The sequence below is a fragment of the Leptopilina boulardi genome, unplaced genomic scaffold (assembly GCF_019393585.1).
Source record: "Leptopilina boulardi isolate dan_hultmark-lab unplaced genomic scaffold, ZJU_Lbou_2.1 LbouV2_330, whole genome shotgun sequence".
Classification (NCBI taxonomy): domain Eukaryota; kingdom Metazoa; phylum Arthropoda; class Insecta; order Hymenoptera; family Figitidae; genus Leptopilina; species Leptopilina boulardi.
In genome coordinates, this window is record NW_026137897.1 from 681351 (window position 1) to 705113 (window position 23763).

At 32.9% G+C, this 23763-nt stretch overlaps 1 protein-coding gene and 1 long non-coding RNA gene across 2 annotated transcripts in view; one reads left to right on the top strand and one right to left on the bottom strand.

The window, feature by feature from the left end:
* The window catches only part of LOC127285242 (uncharacterized), a 109772-nt gene that overhangs the window by 30882 nt on the left and 55127 nt on the right, over positions 1–23763 (top strand). The window lies entirely within an intron of this gene.
* LOC127285231 (T-box transcription factor TBX20-like) overlaps positions 13005–23763 on the bottom strand; it is a 35937-nt gene continuing 25178 nt past the window's right edge. Inside the window, exon 6 of the mRNA XM_051311130.1 lies at positions 13005–16229. Coding sequence (XP_051167087.1) covers positions 15797–16229 — 433 coding nt within the window. The 3' untranslated portion in view covers positions 13005–15796. The remainder of the gene's footprint in view (positions 16230–23763) is intronic.

The window sequence follows — 23763 nt, forward strand, 5'->3', positions numbered from 1 at the left end:
CGCTACTGGAGATAGGAACTTTCGTGGGGGTTGGTCGCAACTCAAGACGAAATGGCAAAGGGAGAAACGTGGAAAAAGAGGATCAGAAAGATGGAGAAAGAGAAGTAAAGTCTCTTGTAAATGTGTATATATATATATATATATATATATGTATATAGAAGAAGCTATGTGCAGGTCGCGGTGGCGCGAACGCGCGCAAGAAGTGTAGTAATGCTGCCGGCGGGCAGGCGGCAGAGTATTGCCACTGCATGAATATGAATGAGACAAGAGAGAAAGAGATAAAATGCAGTTAGTGAGACAGAGAGAGAAACATTGGAGGAGTAAAGAGGAGAGGCATGGAGTCGATGCGAAGACTCGGGCGCGCGAAGGTAAAAGCCAGCGGGACGAAAGAGAAGATGGAGGAGTGAAGAGCGGCATTCAATTAGTCTCCTAGTAATTAGCCGGGAAATCTTTGGCTTTGTCGGCAAGATACTCCTCTGACCGATACTCAAGAACGCCTCACACAAGAAACTACCATTTCTGTGTGATATATTCATGAGTTGAATATTCTCATTTCTAAACAGTTTTTCCCCCCCTGTAAATGCGCTTGTTTTTTGGTACATGAAACACACACTTGGTCTGTGAGACCCTACAAGTATTTTTTGGTACACTAAAAAAACACTCGGTCTGTGAGACCTTGCACTTATCTTCTATTATAGTCCGTTTGAGCTGTTGTATAGTTTTATGAAATTTTAATAAATCTAATATTGATTGATTTTTGTGATTTGGATGTAATGGGCGGAAAATACGAGAATGACACGCCTTTTCGTTGAGCTATGACGACAACTATACCTTTGGGATTGGGTTTTGAATCATCTTTCTTTTTACCTGCTTAAAGGTGACAAGATTCTTTTGCCTATTATAGACGGATGCTGCGCGTCTAACTTGCCATGAAGTTGGCCATGAAAAAGCTATTTTCACGATGTAAACTCATCCTCTCTTGCAAATAAGAGATCGTTCCACTGAGAATTCGTGTTCGACAACAAGGATAACAAAACTTACCACAAGGATGTAAAATGACAAAAAGATGAGGGAAGAGAGAAATGTGACTGTCCTTTTACCATTTAACGTCAAGTTAACGGTTCGTTATTGAATAGAAGGTCGTTGTATTGTTTAATGAAAAGATGTTTTGGCCTCGACACATAGACTCCAAAAACCTAGTAAGAGAGAGAGAGAGAAATCATGGTCTGTAGGTCATCTTCAGTTAAATCCAAAATATCGTCAAATAGAATTGGGTGACAATGATCTTGGCATATGTCAGTGGGTGTTTCCGACTTTCATTTTAATAAGATTTTGAAAAACATTTTTCAACAAATGACTCAAATATTGCTAATTTTGAAAAATTTTAAAACAATCAATTTCTTTTCACTTTATGAAAAGTGATGAATTAGTTTCGAATATTTTTGAGTTAATGTTTTATTTAAAAAAAAAAAAAAATTAATAGTGATGATTTACAACGGTTTATAATGAATAGAGAAAGCAGTTGAAGAAATGAAAATAGATTTTGGTAATTAATGGAGAGCAGAAAAATGTGTATTGGAAAGAGAAACGGAAGGAAGTGAAAAAGTGTGTTAAAAGATTTTGGGTCCAGGAGGGCAAAACAGTAGTAAAAGTCGATATATGTGTGTATGTATATATATATATATTGAGAATATATCCAAGGGTGCATGGCGAATCGAAGGGCGGTTTTTGTCGTGTAGACCGCAGCTAAGAGTCAACATTTTCGTCACAGCGGGAGGCGCCTTCTTTTTTGACAATCAGCCAACGATCCGGAAGAAATTCATAACAATGAAAAAAGAGCCCGATGACTTTCGCGTCAACTATGCGCCTATTTTTCGACGGCACGACTGGTCGCCTCTCAAAGGTAAATCCTGTTTAAACTGACAATATATGTTTGACACCATAAGCAAAAACTCTTCTATTTTTCTCGCATATACAGATAGAGAACAATTTTTCTTAGAAACGTGTTTTTCCGACTGTTTTCTCATGTATATATATATATATATATAGTATAACCTTTTAAACCGATTTTGTCCTGGAAACCTGGTTTTTATGCTCGTCTTTAAATTTTACGCCCTTTTTCATTTGAAGGTTTTCTTTATTCATATTACAACCTCTAATCGTTAGTTTAAACTGTAATTTTCGGAATTCTTTTCAATACATCATCAGTCATGAATTTTTAAACTGTTAATTAATTGGAAAAATCAGCTAATGAAGTGGTGAAATATTTAATTTACTTTTCTAACAAATATTAACATTTTGATTTTAATAAATTAAATTAAATTATTTTGGGAATTGATTTGAAAGAGATCAAATTTGATAATCGTTTCTTTCTGTGAGTTATATTCATATCAGCAAAACTTTTAATTATTCAAAATTCTTAAAAATAAAATTATCTCTTTAATAGAAATTCTTTTTTTTATATACGGAAATTTTGACTGTCCGTGTTCGATTGTTCTCTAAAATTAGGGAACTTCATTTTAAATTTTTTACCAATTTTTTATACCATTCTTGGTAGACAGTTGACAATAATTTTTAACTTATTTAAATACAGATTTTGTTAAATATTAAATAAAGAAAAATTTAAATTTTTTTTTATTTCAATAATACTCTTGTATTTAAAATTTTTAAATTCGCGATCTTTGATATTCTCATTTTCTCATAAAAATATACACAGCTTTCAGATTATTGGAAATCTTTTGACATTTGACATGCATAATTTACATAGCATCACTTTTATATGTGATTAGTCTATTTTCTGCTCTAGATTTAGGAATAATAAACTGATAAAAACTGTTAGCTAGAAATATGTGTTTATTTTCTATCGTAATTTAATGTTTATTTGCAATCATAAAATAAATTTGTTTAATTCAATATGATTTTTTTTTCAGAAATACAATTTATATTTTAAATATATAATTTTTTCATTCATTATTAATGAAGTTATGTCATAGCTTTAGGATTATTAGTAGATTTTGATATCTCTCTTTACTCTCAAAATCTGAATTAGTATAAAAATTTTAACTAATTTGAATTAGTGACTCACTTTTTATGGTTTCGTGGCCTAGGCCCGAAAGCCTTAGTTTCGTTTTAGCGTCCGTCCGTCCGTCCAACAGTTACCATATCAACCGTTTCCATGACAACTGTTAGCATAGCAACTGTTTCCATAGCAACTGTTTTCGTAGCAAAAGTATTCAAAATCAAAAAGTAAGTCACTAATTCAAAATTAGTTAAAAAATTTTACTAATTCAAATTTAATGAGTACATACAGTTAAATGTTTTTCAAAAATTGTTTTTAATGTTAAAAAAAATACTTTAAGTAACTTAACAAAAACAATAACAAAATTACACGCATATTACAGAAATTTTGTAGTGCACATAACTCTACTGTGATAATATCACTTTAACTTGTTTTTATAATGCAATAAAAACATTTAAGCTTTCATAAAATAACCAGCGTGTTATTGACGGATTATAACATGTTTTTACATATTACAAAATTTGAATTTTTGAATTTTTTATTACCTGTTTGACCAAGAAGCATGCATAAATCATATTTTATTATGAAGAGAATACATTATTATATACTGTGGCAGTGCATTTAGAATTTTTTTTTTTTTTTTTTTGAAAAATGACGGGATGTTGTATATATGAATGAAAATTGAATTCATTTTAAAATTATTAGAAACTTAAAAAATAAATTTCGTACAAGATAGTAATTTAATAATAATATTTTTAAATTTCCTTTATCAATTATTTAGAAATTATCAAGTATGTATTTTTCCGCCCTTCTTTATTTCCTTGGAAAATAATCCTTTTGACAAGATTTGTTCACGCCCAATACATATATATGTATATACTCGGAAACTCATAGTTCCTGAGAATCGTTTGACCTCAGAAGTCAAAACGAACTAGAAACAACTTTTATGACCAATAGAAAGGGATCTCCCAGGGAGCGTAAAAAAATCATGACTTGAAATACACATATATAGAGAATGACAATTTCGAAATAGGAAAAGTCAGGTATGTAAGTGAACTAAAAAGTGGGGGTTGGATTAGGTCACAGAGACTGTAAATAAAGCGAGCCACAGAGATAAAAAAGAAGAATTTACGATGAAAATATTTGTGTCGGCCGACGGCATTCCCATCTTGTTCCCGGGGGTAAATGGTCCAGGCACATCCCAGTTGTCTTCTTCTTCTTCTCTTCTTCATCTTATTTCTTGGTCGTCTCACCTCGTATAGCCAACTTCAAGCAGAGGGTGGTCATTGACAGTTTTGTTGAAAGTTTCGACCATAAATTCTATTCGCATTGTCAAACTTTCAAGAGGAAACCCGCAATGCTTTTGTGACACGCCTTACGGCTCTGCTGTAAATAATAACCCCCAGCACGACGTGTTTTGACCTCCTCCTTCTTTTTTTTCCTCTCATTTTTACATATGTTCACATTATTGAAATTTGAGTTTAAAAATTTTTCAATGAATTTGCGAAAATCAATGAAGAAATACGGTATTATGATAATGATGATGATGATAAAAAGAATTTGAAACTTATTAGGAATCCAACCTGTTGAGTTTAAATCCTATATATGTATAAGCAGTCATAAATCTGTCTATCAAAAAGTTAATCGCATTATTTTTCTCATACACCTTGCGTCATATTCAATGAAAGTCCACGCAGTTTCTTTCTCCTTATTCTATTCAGACAAAATTTATTGGTGGATCATTATTTTCATGATCATGGGGATAACGATGAGGGCGTGTTATATACCTGTGGAAAATATTACAGATTCTTAAGGACCATGAGAGAAAGGTGGATACATTGATTTTCCATCTATTGTCCATAATTTGTTCCATTGTCACTTTGGCATTCTGATTTAATATCCCATTCCCACTGAAAATGTAAATAAAACAACATATATCAAAAACATGTAAAATTCATATGAGAAAAATTGTTAATTTTGATATAAGAGACTTTTATCGTATTAAAAAAAAAAGTAGACGCATAATGGCTCGTTTTATTAAAAAATTGCACTTTGGATATTATACTTCGTGTTTAAAATAATTTTAGCAGTAGGAACACTGTAATTACTGTGGCAAATCGTCAAAGTCACTACGCTTCATATTTCTATCTCGCTCTTTCTCTCTTGGGTTTTGAAAAGCAGGTGTTAAGAACGACCCAGCTGACGAAGAAGACGAAGTCGTCGCGGTTAACCATCTCACTCATTATATGCTCCATGGTTACCATCGATCTGTACTTATGGTAAACGACCCACTGAGGCGCATTGCCGCAGTTCATATATACTATATAACACCGCTTGTGTGTTCACCTCGTAATTAGTGCCTAACGTGTTATTGATTTCAACCCATCCAAATTACATTAGCCACGGTATAACTTTGCCCTTAGATCATATTTAAATGCTCGTACACATTGAAGTTCATGATTTGCATTATGAGCATCAATTGGCCTTCATTAAGAACACATAAGGGTTTGGTTATAGAGTTGCATCAGCATATGGTGTATATTTTTAAGTTTATTGGAAGGTTACCGTTTGAAAATACTAAAATTCTTTTTTGATGTTAAGGTGAATTAAATTGTAATGGTTGTTGTATAATTTTGAATATACTAAAACTGAAAGTTCCTTTTTTTGACATTGGTCAGAATTAGAGCACTATAATTCAAAAAAAAACCTGATCTCAGAATCAGTTGAATTCATAAACTTATTTTGAAGTGTAACAAACATCCCTGGTAGAAAAAATTCATGGCTCTAGTTTGACTGCATAGTGGCGCTTATGTAATCTAGTAGCTAGCGCCATGAATTTTTTCTGTGTTTGTTACACTTCTTAATTTTTGTATTGTGACGGGTAAATCATTCCTGACGTTATTTCGAATATTTTGAAATAAACAATTATGTTGATCGACTATCTTAAAATAAGGGTAAGGAGTCTGAGGTCAATAGTTCGCCCCTGCAACGATAGATCGATCTAAGCGCCAATATTTGACTAATTGGACGCATTATCGAAAATCGCCGGTACACACACTCTTTGTTCGACCGTTCTGAATGTAGTGCGTTTGATAATTGTAGCGTGTTGCAAAGGAATATATTCGACAAATTTTGTAATATCGTCAAATTGTTACTATCATTATTATTAGATATATTAAATAATGATTTTGAAAAAAAATTCTCCCAAAATAAAAATGACGACTCTGAAATATAATATAAAAGCAATGCGCACCAAATACAAGGCTAACAACCTTAATTTAGAGAAAGCCAACGGTCACAATTCCCAATCATAATAGTATACTCTTAATTTGAATAAGTATATAGCCAGTAGTCGATTACTGAATCATCTATAGTAAAATTTCCACTGAAAATTAGTGATGTATGACTGATTTTGAGTGAAAATTTCACTAAATGATTCAGTAGCCGACTTACTGACACAAATTAAAAATATATTTCCAATTTTCCGTATCAAGAATTTAATATAAAAAAATAGTACAAATGTCTCGAACATTTTTCTTGATGGATCATTCTTTTTTTTTTTTTATTTTGTTCACCTCATCCGCGTTTCACATTCTTATAATATGAGGAACAAGCTGTAGATAAAGAACGACTGCGCTAAGCCCATATCACGTAGAACGAGCAATGAAGAAGCAGCGAGAACGGGGAATATGTAAATTAGAAGCTCCGTGTGAATGCGGAGATTTATGACGACCCATACACATTTCTGGGCGCAATAAATATCAGTAAGTAGCGACGCGCGGGACCGTCCGGATCGGTAGGACCAGGAGGAGAGAAAGAGAGAAAATACGAGAGAGGAGAAAAAGAGTTGAGAGATGAAGAGAGAGAGAGAGAGAGAGAGAGAGAGAAGAAATTGACTAGTGGTTTTAGAGAGAAAGAGAGAAAGAAAGGAAAATTGTTAGATTTTAGTTGGTGTATGAATATATGTATATATAAGAGGGAACGAAATGGAATATGTGCTCGAAAAATGAAACGAAACGACTGCTGGGACACCGTGGGTGGCAGGTCGATGCTTTTCCCTATTCCTATCTTCTTCTCTTCCTTATTTCTTTACAAGTATATATACATATACCACTTACTCGGGATTATTATATTGTGGGGTGTCTTTGAAATAAGCAAAAAAAATTTTTGTTATTCGGTGACGTGACTATCAATCCACCTTGAATCCCTAAACCCTTGTTAAATATTAACATTTTTCAGAATGATCTATGTACTCTAATGGAGTGGATTTTTATAAAGATTGCTATTTAAAAAAAGCATTTTTTTTTTTGGAGTTTTTATTAATTTTTGTCTGTTTGTTTCAGGTAATTTGCATTCTTTTAACATAACCAACAGTATCGGTGAGTCAATTTTATTAACTGTTTTTTAATGGTAAAATCTATTTTAAATATATATATATTTTTTCTGAAAAAAGAAGAATTAAGTCTTTGTTAATATTTCAAATCCATTGTTCAGTTCCTGTAAATTTTGTGGCTAATTTTTCTTATAGAGAAAATATAATACCGCGTTACTATACTACTTTGTATTCCGTAAAATTAACTTTTTCACACAATATAATCACTTTAGAAAGCAAATTTATTAAAACGCCGTTAAAATTGGGTATAGACAGAAATTCAATACCGCGCGCGCGGTACAAAAGACGCGCTCAAAGGGCTCTTTCTCACAATTTTGATGGGTTTCTGCCACCGCACTTGAGCGAGTTGTTTCGTTTTGTATACGCATTAATTTCACTGAACATCCATGCATAATGTGAAACTATGCATCATAGCGAGAAGTAAGCCAAAGAAACGCTGCTAGCGACGTATATATATTATATATATATTCTGTTGGTATATATATATATAATATATATATATATATATATATATATATATATACGCACCTATATAATTCGGTATATATCTGATGTATTTTATCACAACGGCGGAAATCCGCCAGTGCCACCTGATCAGCTCGAGGACACCAGAAACCTCATGTACGGAAGCCCTATATATAATAATGCAGCTATCGCTCTTAATCTGAATAAACGCCGATAAATCAATCTAATTGTATGCCGCGAACCGATTCTCACAACTTGACTGTAAATCAGTATTACTCATACAAATGAGACGTATATTAAGACCTTGAGGCTTGAAAATAAGTATATCGAGAGTGTGAAAAATTTAGGGGAATCCGTTATAGTATATGATTTACTCTCAAAGGTAGACCAAATTTTTGCCTATTTCAGAACCAAAAACCAGACAAGTATTTTGAATCCGAATCTGATATTAGAATTGAACCAGCACGTTAGGTTTTCTAAATATTCTAACCTATAAAAGTGCAAAAAGACGTTTTTTGACGCATGTAACAATAATTTTCTTTTTCAAAATGTTACAACTTCTGGAAGTACTATTCTTAGCCCTTAAAATGCATTTTGAAAATTTTTAAAATCTTTATTTTTGGCTCTGAATTATTGTTCTTTGAATTTTTTGAGTTTTTGGTGAATGTCTAACTTTAAAATTAAAACGGGAACTGTCCGAAGTTTCTGCGCATTTCTATTAATTTTTACTCGAGAAATAGTAAAATTTACTATTTTCGAAATAATTTTTACTATTTCTGGAGTAAAAATTGTCAGAAATGCGTAAAAACTGCGGACAGTTATAGTTTTAAAATTGAAATGACAATAACTCAGAGCCGAATAAAGATTTTTTAAAGTTTCAAAACCCAAGGGTATAAGAATACTACTTTCAGATGCTCACAGAAAATTAAAAGGCATTAAAATAAGCTGCAACGCTTATTATTTTAATCCAATTTGGTATTAAAATAAGCAAAATTGAATTAAAATAATAAGCGTTGCAGCTTATTTTAATGCCTTTTAATTTTCTCTGCTGTAACCACCTTTTTGAAAAAATTATTGTTACATGATCTGAAGTATATAGTTGAAAAACGTCATTTTTGAACTTTCAGGTTAGAATATTTCAGAAACTTGACGTGCTGGATCAATTTTGAGGTATAAGATTCGGATTTAGCACGTCAAACTACTTCAGAAAAGTATATAGTCTGTGGTTCTGAAGTATAGGGCAAAATTTTGTCGGCAAAATCTGATGAATTTTTATCTAAATAACCCCAAAGTCACTATAAAATCAATTGATATATTTTAGAATCATCATTCCCTACCAACAGTAAGTAGAACCCTACAAAATTCTTATAGAAACTTATTAAAGCTGATTTAACTCATTTTAGAAACATATAATTATTTCACCAACTCCGATTTAAATTTAATCATCGATTAAATGCCTAACTGACCATAGTCATGAGTGGTTAATTTGGCTTTAATCGATGATTGGTTGGTGGAACTTGCCCTAAATCCAATTGAATGAATCAGATATGATGATTCTAAAATGGGTTCTAATCAGCTCCTACTGATTTTTTCTAAGGATCATTGGTTCCGATTCATTCAATTGGACACTGTTTCTGAAATAGATTGAATCTTAATAAAATTCTATAAGAATTTTATAGGGTTGTACATTTATTGTTAGAAATTATGATTTTGAAATGGGTATAATTGCTTCCTGCTCTCTACCTCAAAAATTTCCTCTTCTTGATTCTGATGTTGGCCAAAATTTTGTCAGTCGGAAACAGATTCTTCGTTTTTAGATATATAGAAGCTTTGACTGAGTTGAGTGAACGATTTAAGGCTCTCTATTTATTATTATACGAATTTAAATACTTGAAATTTAAAAGGAAAGATTTAATATTAAAAAAATGTTCAACAAATGAAAAAAATGGAAGGTGAATTAGCGACTAAAGGAGGGGATGACACATAGGTTACGAACAGGGTCGTCATCGTCGTAGTCGGCGGGGGAATATAAGCGAACGTGTGTGTGATGTTGTGATGGGTGGAGCAAGGTGAGAGAAACAGAGAGGCGGCTTCCGAGCTTGTAATTATGTTGATACGAATGATCTGCGGCTCGCCACAGAACAGAGAGAGGAGCCTCCAGCGGTGCTCACCGGCTGCTACGTGCCAAAGTCTTTCTCTCTCTCTCTCTTTCTCTAGATCCTGCATTGGATGATGCGGATCCTTTTCGAGCTACCCTTCTCGCGCTCGATTTTAGTGAACTTGGCTCGGGTTTGGAATCCTCGATTTTCACTCTCCGCGCCGCTGTTGAGATGTGCGCGCTTTAGGACCGTAGCGAAACCAGTTTAAGTGGTTAAGTGTAGATGTAATTGATTTCCATTTTACGAGGCTCTCTCAGAAGATGCACTACCACCCCGCCTCCCTATTCAAGTTTCTCTCTTCCTTTTTCGTCCCACACCTCACATTAATGCACATTATATATCTTGTGTCCCACATATATATATAGTCAATTTCCCTCTTCTATATAGAATACTTAGTGTCCTCCAATTGGAAATATCGAAATAGCTAATACAATTAGGTTTTATTGAAATTGGATTAATTTGATATGGAGAATTGGATAAACCCCGATTCCAATTATTCAATTTCATTTATTTCTTATGTTGGGTATTATGGAATTGGAGTTAATGTGAAATTCTGTTGTACACAGAAAAAAGCTGCGGTGTTATTTTTGTTGCACTCTGTTTCTATTTTGATACCTAAAATCGGTACTGTTTTAGTACATTCTTTTTACGTTACGGGTAATTTAGTCCAAACCCATAAGATTTAACACTCAACTATTAGAATTATTGTTGCGTATTTTAACATCAAATTCTGTGTTAAAATAACACTCTGTTTTTCCTATAAGGAAATTTGAATATACAGTGAAACCTCGATTATCCGAACCTCTATTATTCGAACCCTCTATTATCCGAATCGAAAAACATTTTATCCGAACTTCTATTATCCGAACTATTTTTTGGTCTCCCGAATTTTAAATTTTATTTTCTCTATTTATTTTATCATTCAAAGCAAAATAACCAAATTTATGCCAAAAAAAATCTTAAAAATTTCCGAATTTTCTGAGTTTTTAATATATTATTAATTAATATATATTTACATATATGTATATACTTATGTATATTTAAAAACATATGTATTAAGTTAAATATATAGTTCAACTGTACATTTTTTACTTTAATTATAAAAAAAATTAAAATCTCTATTATCCGAATTTTCGATTATCCGAACCCGGCCTTGCCTAGATTAGTTCGGATAATCGAGGTTCCACTGTAGTGTAAAATTGATAAAAATGTTTGTTCAGAATACTGATCTTGAAAATTTAACTTTACTTTTAAAAGTAAACCTGATTTTAACTGTTGCTTCTATATCATTCATCTGATTTTGTTTGCAAAAATCACTTTAGTTGTCTAATTTTTCTGATACGGTGAATTATAATCGTTTAATTTCGTTTAGCGCTGAATTTGAGTTTTTTTTTGCATTGCGTTTGTGTTTTGTTTTGTATATATGCGAACGTGCTCCCGAGTTCAGGCCAGAGGGGTCGAGGTGTGTGTGTTAGTCATGGTACGAAGCGGACTTTAAAATGGCCGCATCTAAAAATAATTGCGCGCTGACAGGGCGTGAAATGAATTTATTTAATTTCAGATAGGTATAACAGAATTACACGGCAGTTGAAGGTGCGATGAAGCTTGGGTGGCGGAGTAGAAGGGGTTTGGGGTGACGGGATAAAAGTCCATGAGAGATATTCTCTGAACGCGAGTATAGGGGGGACTTAAAAAATTCTTACTCTTTTTTTTTTCGCTGATCATTGCAAGATTTCTTTAAATTGAAACAATTTTTGAAATCAGTATAGTAAAATTATTTCTTTAGTATAAAAAGATCTGATTTTTATAATGCTCTTTTAATTTTTTGCTCATTTTTCTTTTGCACAGTTTATATAGTATATATCTGAGAACGATTTAATATTGAAGCATCAACCCCTGCCGTGTTTATCTGTGCCACAACATCCTGACAATATAATATATGTGACAGATAATAGATTTCATTCTCCAATCTAAAGTGTAACAAGGTTGTTGTGTGGTTTTCCTGTTTTTTTTCCTTCAAAGCTTCTTTTTATCTGAATGATGAAATTGCCGGTGATTTAGTAAATCTATATATAAATATATATGACTTTTCTCAAATAAAAAAAAATTTAATGAATCATTTTTGTTGATTAGTTTTGGTTATACTGTTAGAAGTTGTATTGTTGTGTAAATTACTGGCTTTTTAATATCGTCCTTAAAATATAAAACATACTCACGCATGAGTGAATTACTGCGATATACTCGCAGCGTGTTGTCGTGTTATATTTTTCACTTTTAACTTATATATATGTGTAAAAATTTTAACAGTTTTGTTTTGTTTTAATTCTTATTTTTTTATCAAATATTTATAAAAATCCTAGTGAGTAGTATAATTTATTGTAGAATCGAAAGATTTTTTACACTCGGATGCAATAACCGCCTTTACTTTCGTAATCTTCGAGGTTGTCCTAAATGCATAGCACTCTGATTGGCTACTTTTGAAGATCATGAAGCGACGATTGGCTGACGCTTCATGGCCTTGAATAACCAATAGTGCTCCATTTAGGCGTATCTACTTTTAACGAGTTATTTGCATTCGAACATGAATTAATTTAATGAATCTAAATTTTGAAAATAACTTTTATTAATATTTAAATATATTCGTAAAAAAAACAAGTCGTAAAAATTTTTTACTATAGTTTAATCTATATTGTAAATTAAAATATATATACCTATGGGAAAGAGAACACTATAAAGAAAGGCATAATTGAGTTAGAAACATAACTGCAATAAATAGCGTTGAATAATTAGAAGTGCAATCGTTAATAATTAGATAAATGCACAGCAATTATTCATACTGTTCGGATAATTAACCGAAATAGTCATAAATCACTATTTACTGCTAATTGTGAATGTGATTCAAATTGTGGTTTCATAAATATAGAGGATTATTGTTTAGGATACAATATTAGTAAATAAAACAACTAGGTTATATTTGTGTAATTAAACTTTGCACTTTAATGAAAATTCATTTTAATTTTTTTTTCTTCGTTCTACATTCAGTTTATGGTAAGCTATATACGTACGACATCTTTTTTTTTTTATATACAAATATCACCATCTTGCAAAGAGACCTCGGTAATACTTTTATGGATTATAGTACATTTTACTTCTTCTTCTTCTTCTTTTTCTTCTTCTTTGTGTCTCTTGCTTTTACACTTTTGAAATTTCTACTTGCTATTTTGCAATACTTACACATGCGCATACATTCCGCATATTACAGAGACGTGTGTGTGTGTACATACTCTCGACTCTTTTTTTTCCAACATTAAAAACGGAATTTACAACAACTTGTGCACTTGCACACATACTAATTCATTAATTATTATTTACAATGTTCTAAATTAAAAACTAGAGAGTGGTATTTTTGTTTATCAGAATCAAGATTGTAACCATTTTTTTTTTTTACAAGTTAGACTAAAGTAAAAACAAGAAAAAAAGTTTTAACATATTCTAAAGAGTATTTTAGATTTAAAAAAAATTTGTTTCAATATGTAATAAAATGAAATCTTGCTTATGATCAACAAAATCTTTGCTCTGTACATAAATTAATAAATCACTTATCTAAACAGTAATAAAGTGATTATAACTGAAATATAATAATAATAATAATAATAATAATAATAAATAGACTTCTAGTATACAATATACGATTTTTTAAAAGAATTGTTTTAAAAGTTGTTCTAAAATTTTGTACAAACTTGTACGTGATATAAATACTTAAAAATCTAAGAGGTCCGCAAAAAAAACGGACGAGTGTGTTTTTTCTTTGGCTCCGCGAAGGCTGACTCAACAAAATCGTTATAATAATTTATAAATATATATATATTATTATACAGTACTGGTTGCTATTTCGTTTAAAGGTAACATTTTTGAAAAAGGGGGAAAAAACGGTACGGAACTTACTATATATATATATATCAATGATTCTTAAATCATGTCGAAGAGATTCGTGATGATAAAGAGTGTTTGAGCAAATTTGAAAAACTTATAAATTATAACTTTTGTGAAAGTAATTAAGCGATATTATCACAGAGCGATAAGAATATATTGGAATTCTGCATATTGTTAGAAGGAAGACGGTTTGTTTTCTTGAATACACAACTGTTTATAGTATATATATAATATATGTGAGAGGGCATAAAAAATTTGATTAACATAATTTTAATTACAAATTCGAAATTAATAACTGACCTTCGATGGATGCTATATATGCTAATACCTATAGATTATATGTACATTTTATTCTGAGTTTTTTCATAAACACAAAATTATTAGATAATAAGGGGCCATCCATAAATTACTTAAACAATTTTTCATTTTTTTTTACCTCCCCCCTCTTTAACATTGCGTTAAAATAATTTTTAGACTTTTTGACCCCCGTCCTAAAATAGGTAACGTAGTTTATGAATGACCTCTTATTAAATGACAGATCTTTTTTTATTAAACAAAATTTTAGGAAAAATTATATTTAAATTCTCTAAATTTGAATTAGTCACTTAACTAAGAATACTATATATACTTACAAAGTAAAAGCAACTGTCCGAAATTTCTGGGTATCTCTAACAATAAAAAAATTAAACTAATTTGAATTAGTAATTCATGTTTTGCTTTTGAATTAGTAAAATTTAACTACACGCATAGAAAAACTTTGCTGTGGCAGCAAACTACATATTTGCTGTCACATCGAACTAGCTAATATAGAGACAATGAACAAATTTGCTGTGGGGTTAAAAAAATTTGGTAAATTTTTAAAAATTAAGACTGATATTGTTTATCACAGCAAACTTTTTCGTTGTCACAGCAAAAAATTTAGCTGTGATTATACTAATTTTGATAGACCCGATAGCAAACATCAGTTAGCATTTGTATTTCTTTTTTTCCGAGTAAAAACAAAAAAGTTTTCAAATTACACGGAAAAAAAGGCATTGCTTATAGATGCTAACTGATGTTTGCTACCAGATCTATCAAAATTAGTAACTACAGCTAAATTTTTTGCTATGACAACGAAAAAGTTTGCTATGATATAAAATATCAGTCTTAATTTTTAAAAATTTACCAAAATTTTTTGACCCCACAGCAAATTTGTTTGCTGTTCCTGTATTAGCTAACGTAATTTGATATGACAGCAAATTTATTTGCTGCCACAGTAAATTTTTTGCTATGACAACGAAAAAGTTTGCTATGATAAACAATATCAGTCTTAATTTTTTAAAATTTACCAAACTTTTTTGACTTTACAGCAAATTTGTTCGCTGTCCCTGTATTAGCTAACGTAATTTGATATAACAGCAAATTTATTTGCTGCCACAGTAAATTTTTTTAGTTTAGTTAAAATTTGTACTTAATTCAAATATTTAGAGAGTATTTTGACTGAATGATTAAAAATATTAATTCATTTAATGAACTAATCGGCGCAAGTAACTAATTCGAATTTAGAGAATCTGAAAAAATGTTTATCGTGTCTCTCGCTCTCCTTTCTCTCTCGTACACTGGATATAGAAAATATTATGCTTTTTCTCTGAATTGTGAAAATTTTGACATAAAAATGAAACTATGCAAAAAGAGAGATGAAATGTTGTCTCTTGCAAAGAATATGAGCACCGGGGGAAAAAAAAAAGTTTTTGAAAAACGCTTGCGGGTTCACTCTCTCTCTCTCTCTCTCTAGACAGTAGCAGATAGGAGTATTCGTTGGGGGGTGTGGTAGCCGGTGGTGGATCGCTAATTGGGGGTGGACGGGCGTGCGCGTAAAGGCGGTGGTGTGGAGGCGGGTCGCGGATAGGGAGCATACCTGACCCCGGGGCTAGCTGTCGCCGACGAGGGAGACGATCGTCGGGAGATCATCGCTACCGGGGGTTGCCAGGGCCACGGCAGAGCCACGGGGTAGGGGAAGGTTGGACTGGCCGGGTAAGCCGTTGGCGTTCCACCTCTACTGTGATTTTGTGTGACCCCACTATAAAGAAGGGTGGCTGATGGCGGTAACCAAGGTGGTAACGGATGTTGTGAGCCGTCGTGTTGTTGTTGTTGCTGCTGTTGTTGTTGTTGTATACTGTGTGCCGCAGCTGCCGGTGATGATATCGCTAGATGTTCATATAGTCTTACCGAAGGAACTCCACATCTCACTAGTTGTTGCTCCATCAACTCCATTGGATCTCTGCAAAAAAAAAGGCAAAATACAATTTAATATTTCATTTATATATTTATTCTCTACATCTAAATCTCTCTAAAATTAATGTTTATAGTTAAATTAAAGGAAATATAAGATGAGTAATTAAGTATTGAGAATATTACATGTCATGACGGAAAACATAATTGATGTCCTTACATATGCAATGATTATGCTTAATTAGGGTTAATTGCAATCGATTGTGTGTTGAAACACTGGCAGTTGATCATCAAGAGACGCTAATAAACGGGTAATTAAGTCATCGCATAAAGTCCATGATATTATAATTAATGGTTCTATAAAGTCTCTGATGCTCCTGAGCAACAGAGAGAGATATGTCACTAAACTTTCTCTTCAATATTATTATCCTAAAGCTCTTTTAATGCGATTTTCAAATAATAAAACAAAAATATCTTTTTTTTCTGATTTCTTGTGACACCTTTTTGAGTGCCAGGAAACAGTTGAGATTAAGTTAAGTGGAGAATGCAAAAAAAAAGAGTGAGTTGAACAATGGATCCGGTGTGCAGTTCGCAGGTCTCGGTTACTAACGCGTAACTCGATATAGCCACTTGGCGTAGTTCATCAGTGTGTAACACACGTTGGGGTTCCTGTATATGTATATATATATATATATATATAACAACACACGCATATATATCATGCCAAAAGAGACCAGGGGCTGTATAGGAGAAAAAAGGGGGATTAGAGGTCCAGGGCTAATCGCCGTCGCTTTTTGGACGTGCCGGACCACACATTTGCGCGTTCACAATCTCTTCTCCTCTCTCTTTCTCCTTGTTCGTAAAATATCGCACCCTTAATCCGCACTGCAATTGACGCATATTTCAACAATAATGACATTATTTAGTTGTTTCTATTTAAGTTGAAAATTAAGGCTTCGCGGATCTTAAAAATGTAACAAGTATTAAAATTTTGAAATCGTTCAATATCAAGTAAAACGCAGTTGATTCTTATCTTTCATAGATATATTCAAAATTTTAATACCGCACACTGAAAGACTTCATCTATATTGACTTAACTATAATTTGTCCTAAACTTTTATATAATTTTTATTTATCCAAATTTTTAGCTCGTGAAAAATCACCAAAGACATATATAACTTAAATGTATGTCCATCTGTCGAGAATGACAAATGTTAATTATATTAGTAGAAGAAAATATTAATTATTAATCAGCACGCTTATGTGCAGTGAAAGACGTTTTATTTCAAATATACCGTAACGGTTGTCATGGTAACAGTTGCTATGATAACAATTGTTATGGTAACGGTTGTCATGGAAACAGTTGCTATGACAACCGTTATCATAATTGTTATAACAATTATGATAACAGTTGCTATGGTGACGGTTGTCATGGTATCAATTGCTATTGTAACGGTTGTCACGGAAACAGTTCCTATAATAACGGTTTTTGTGGTAACAGTTTTCATGGTAACTGTTGCTATGGTAACAATTATGGTAATGGTTGTCATGGAAACAGTTGCTATGGTAACAATTATGATAACGGTTCTCATGGAAACAGTTGCTATGGTAACGGTTGTCATTAGTAACAATTGCTATTGTAACGGTTGTAACGGAAACAGTTCCTATAATAACGGTTTTTGTGGTAACAATTGTTATGGAAATAGTTGTTATGGTAACGGTTTTTGTGGTGACGGTTGTCATGATAACAATTGCTGTGATAACAGTTGTCATGGAAAAATTTACTTAGTTATATTTAGATTTTTTGTTTAAATTTTTTAGAAAATTTGAAGTATTGTTGTCCACTCTCCTTTTGTTAATTTAGATTACGCTTGTCATTATATAGGCATTGTTATAATTTAGATTAGAGAGATCCGAAAAATAATATATTTTGCTTTATGAATTGCCAGAGGAATTAATATTCCCCGAATCCCTTAAAATATATGTTTCAAACTTTTTATATTTTTGAGCATGTTAAAAAAAGAAAAAAGTTTGCAGCATCAGGTGCATATTTTGGACTCTAGGTATGCAATTATAGCCGTGTCTTTAATGTAACTGTATTTTTTCTTCTTTTTTGGAATGAAACCATCACTGGATGCAAACAGTATATATAATATCTTGGAACGAAATTACTTTATTTGGACGTGAAAAAAAATTTCAAAATTAAATTACACTCTGTGTAAATTTACCCGTGAGTGTACTTGAATGTCGATGGGATATACGTAAAACGGAAGTGATGCGGTATTATATTCATTTCAGAGAAGTAAAAAGAGAGAAAAACGACGGAAGAGCGCAATATATATATATATATACGCAGTGAAAGCACTTCGTAAAGGAATATGGGAAAAGGCCTTTGATAATTTCCAGTCGACCTTGCTTTTAACTTTACTATTTTTCAACTGCTTCCTTATGTACAGATAATAAAATGCTAATTATAGCTATTTTTCATCTAGAATCTTCTTCCTATTACTATTATTCGTTATATATCTCTGCTTCTGTTGTTACTTTGCGATAAATATTTAGATCGATTTGGCTTGTATTTTTTTCTTTAAAAACAGATGCCTTGTGCTCAAGGCTTGAAAAAATAATCATTTGCGAAAAATTGATAATTTGTACCTTCACTGAGAATCAATTATATTTGTCGTACTATACAGATTTAAGAGGCTTTTTAATTCATCCTATAAAATTAAAGGGAGAATGATTTGAAAAGAAAAATCATCTTTGGAAGTTACCGCTCATCCATTAACTTAATGTATATCGAACCGGATATAAAATTGAAAATATAATATCCGGCTAATGGAACAAACTATATAGTGTGTAAGGGAAACGTGAAATAATGACAAAATCACCGGGACTAATTCTAAGGAGTTTTCTATATAGATAAGCTATGGAACCAAGAGAGTAGTTCGACACACAGGTTTGCAAGGCTTGCCTGAGGGATCACGGGACGTTCGAGGCCTAAGGTTTCTCACGCGATCCTCTTTACCGGTCTTCGGCACATCACGAAAGGCATTTAGTCCACTTCCGAGGACGATGCGAGGTCCGTTTCTCGCAAAGACCTTCGTTTTTAGACTTTTAGTCGCCAGCGGCTTTTCGACCTTGGACAATATTGTCCAAAAGAAATGGGTGTTACAATAAAATATATTGTATATTATATATGTTGGAATTCCATCGACAAGAGAGAGAGAGAGAGAGAGAGAGAGAGAGAGAGAGAGAGGGGTTGTTATTGCTGATGCCCCCACTTTTTGTATATATAAATATATATAGCTCCGAGGCTGACATAGGGCGTTAGGTAAGTGGTAGATAATAATAGGTTACACCCGCTGATGAGCGAAGGTAGTCCATCGAATGGATTTGCCGACGATCGCTCTGGTCTTTTCCACGCATGCAATGGAAAAATTGGAAGCACGAAGACAGTTCATCAGAATGAATTGCCGGAAAATTGACCTTTTAGAGGTAATTTTCAAAGCCTCAAGGGCTTTTTCATTATGCAAAGGAAGTGGATTTTTTTTTGTATCAGAAAATTGACTCTCGCGTGTATAGTAGAAAATTGTATAATTTCAAGTTTAATTTTTAGGTTATGTTTTTAATTTATAAACATAGAATATTTTTGGGAAATTCCTCCTTAGGTATATGTGCACTGAAGAGATAAGAAAAAACTACGGTTAAAAAAGAGAATGCGCATATAGCGCAAGAAGAAGAAGAAGAAGAGGCAAGAAGAAAGAGAAGGAAGTGAGATGATGGTATAACATCGAGAGAGAAAGAGTGTAACAGCGAAGAAATTAATAGCCATAAAATATGAATAGAAATTAGCAGGTTCGGGGTGGCGTGACGCGTTTGCTCGCTCATTTCCTTTCGGCGCGTTGAAAAACAACAAAACAACAAAATACGGTCCGAGCCTGTAATTTACCCGGCTGCCGCCAACCGCGCTGCACATGCGTTACTAACCAAAACTGTGTGTGTGTGTGTGTCGATACTTGCAAAGGGTGTGAAGGTATCGATGCGCAGTGTATGTACGAAGGTGGAAATTATCAGAACGATGCAAAAGTATTGGTAAAGATGAATACGCGCGTGTTAGGGCCTGTTGCTCATGGGTCGGCCCATCATCATCGCCGTCGCACGGTAGGTATGGTCGGTAATGATCCGGTAATGACTCTTGACGCCTTCTCGTCTCTGTCTTTCTTTCTCTCTATCTTTCTCACTCTCAAAAAGCCGATGCGTAGGTTGTGCAGGCAATATTAAAGCCTCCGATTCTTCTTTCCTCTTTTCAGCTCCTCCTCATTTTGTTCTTACTTGCACTACTACTCGCAACCCTTTCTCACATCTAGCGCTGTCCCTCCTTTAAAAGCTTCTTTTTCTTCATCTTCTTTTTCTTATTTTTATTCTCCTTTTGCCTGGCCTTTGTTTTTGCGTTTTAAACGGCAGTCATTAGCTTTCTTATTCTGCCCTCTTCGATGATGCTCGCGACGCTAATGGGTTAACGCTCACAAATGACCGCGCGAGGTAAAGAAAACGGATAAGGAACTCGAATTGTTTTGATCAACACTCAATACGTTAATGTGAAAAATTAGCTAGATATTTTTCAACTACACGGAAAGAAAGTTAGTTTCAAATTTTAGAAAAGTATTTTATAATTGTGACGCGCTCTGAAGAAAGAGGCCTTAGAAGTAAACGAATTGTAGGTTATGTTTACAGTTTATACTTTCCTTAATATTTTTAACTTTGGTTTGTTTAAAATTCTTCTCTTTCTTTTCACTACTATGTACTATCAATCCCTAAGAATATACTCAAAAAACTTTAAAAAAAAAAAAATAGAAAAATTGACTTTGTAAAGAATTGAACCCTGGGCTTAGAGTTCGTAGAACGTGTACTTTACCACTAAACCATTGGATCTTCTGACAAAATTTTCCCCAATTGAGACTCAGGATATTATAAAATCGAATTTACGTCACAAAGTTTTGGTCCCTAGAACTAAAATTTTAACCAAAATTTGTGACAAATTCAAAAGTTTCACAGAAAATTATAAGGTATTAAAATAAGCTGCAACGCTTATTTTAATACCTTTTAATTTTCTGTGATGACATTAGTTACTGTGGCATTAGTTACTATTTCATTCGTTATTGTGTCATTCGTTACTGTGACATTATTTACTATATGGCATTAGTTACTGTGGCATTAGTTACTATGGTAACAGTTAGTTAATATGGCAACAGTTACTTACTATGCCATTAGTTACTGTGGCATTAGTTACTGTAGCATTAGTTACTATGGTAACAGTTAGTTAATATGGCAACAGTTACTTACTATGGCATTAGTTACTGTCGTATTAGTTACTGTAGCATTATAGTTACTGTGGAATTAGTTACTATGTGGTAACAGTTAGTTACTATGGCATTAGTTACTGTGGTAACAGTTAGATACAATGGCATTCACTACGGTGGCATTAGTTACTGTGGAATTAGTTACTGTAGTAACAGTTAGTTACTATGGCATTAGTTACTGTGGTAATAGTTAGATACTATAGCATTAGTTACTGTAGCATTAGTTACTGTGGAATTAGTTACTGCGGTAGCAGTTAGTTACTATGGCATTAGTTACTGTGGCATTAGTTACTATGGCATTAGTTATTATCACAGAAAATTAAAAGGCATTAAAATAAGCTGCAACGCTTATTATTTTAATTCAATTTTGCTTATTTTAATACCAAAATGAATTAAAATAAGCGAAATTGGATTAAAATAATAAGCGTTGCAGCTTATTTTAATGCCTTTTAATTTTCTGTGTTTATAAAAACTAAATTAAAGAAAATTTTGTCAAATGATTCAATGCGGTTTAGAGGTAATGTATACACGTTCAACGAACTCTACGCCCAGGGTTCAATTCTTTCTAGAGACAATTTTTTTTTTTTTTTTTTTTTTTAGAAAACTTTTTTGAGTATATTTAGAGATTGATGGTGTAGAGTAATGAAAAGAAAGAGAAGAATTTTAAACAAACCAAAGTTAAAAATATTAAGAAAAGCATAAAGTAGCGAATAAGAGAGTTATTTTTAAATAATAAGCGGAAACCAAGAGGTATGAAGCTTGACGAAAAGGAGGGGGGGTTAAAGATAAAATAAGAAAGTAATGGTCGTGAGAAAAAATAAAGACCCGAATGTAAGGGGATAAGGAAAGTTCAAAGACCAAAGTTTGGTTAAAACGTTGGGAGAGAAAAAAAAAATCAGAAATTTTGCCGTTTAGGAACTTTCTTTCCCTTCTTAATAATATTCTCGACAGTAGTATGATTCGTTAAATGTCAGACTGTTACTAAAAATTTCTTCTAATTCTGATTGGAAAATGTAATTTGAATATACTTAAATTGAGGTCTTACAGATCCAATGTGGGGTTAATGTACCTAATAATTTATTTTTATATAAAAGCGCAAGTAAAAAAGAGCAGGGAGGAAAATCATTCTTTTTCTCTCATGAAAGCAGGAGAAGACATTTATTAGCGGCGGAGAAAAAGGAGAAGAGGGAAGGGGTGAGCAAGTGGAGAGTGTTTTTAAGGGTGGGGGGAAAGTGAGCCGAAGCGGCAGCGGTAATGACAGGCCGCCCGCTCTCGAAGCTAATATAGATGAATGCCCTGCCCTCCTTGCCCTGCGGAGCAAAAGCGAACGGATTGGGTCTCTTTGGCATTACGTGGATGAGGACGTGCGGCGAACAAAAAGCTATATATATACGTATGTATGAATGTATATGTGTGAAGAGAAAAAGCCAAAAGAGTAAGAAAGAGAGCATTAGTGCTGAGTATATCAGTTATGTAGGTATATATATATATGAGTGAGAGGGAAGAGAGAGAAAAAAATTTTTTTTTTTTGTGGGGGAAACGATCCTCTCCTCGAGAAGAGGGTGAAAGAAGAGGGCTGGCGGCGGCCGGAGGGGCATCTATCTATCAGCGCCGGCGTGAAGTGGGCGTTGCGCATGCGCTGTATTGCCCTGGTAAAAGCCGCTCTCTCATTAACTCGGTCGCCGCCGTTGTTGCCGCGGTCAAGCCACAGCAGCGACGCATGCTCCAGAGAAATGTTATCAGCAAACTATATTCGCTGACTTAATGGTAATGTTGAGCTAGGTCTTCACTTCCAATGATTGATTTCTCTTTTAAAAATGAAAAAAAAGGAAAATATATAAAAGAATGTCTTGGGAATAGATTTGAGAAAGTTTTAGATTATGGAGTTAAAAATAGATCGTTCAAATGATTCTATTAAGGATAAATTTTTTAGGAGGCAATATTATTTTAAGGAATATTATTCTTTCTTCTAAATCTGCGAATTCAAATTTTACATTTGCAACACAGTATAGGGCCTTTATAATTTCATTTCTTAAATAACTTTGATAAATATTATTCTTTCATATGGTAGAAATTGCAACATCTAAAAATATTTGAGGAACACCTGAAAATGGAATATTTGAAGGCTCCTCAATTTTGTGTAAATAAAGCAATGAGAGAAAGGTGATAATTCATCTCGAAAAGGAACGTCAATATGACGTATTTGTTAGCAGAGAGAGAGAG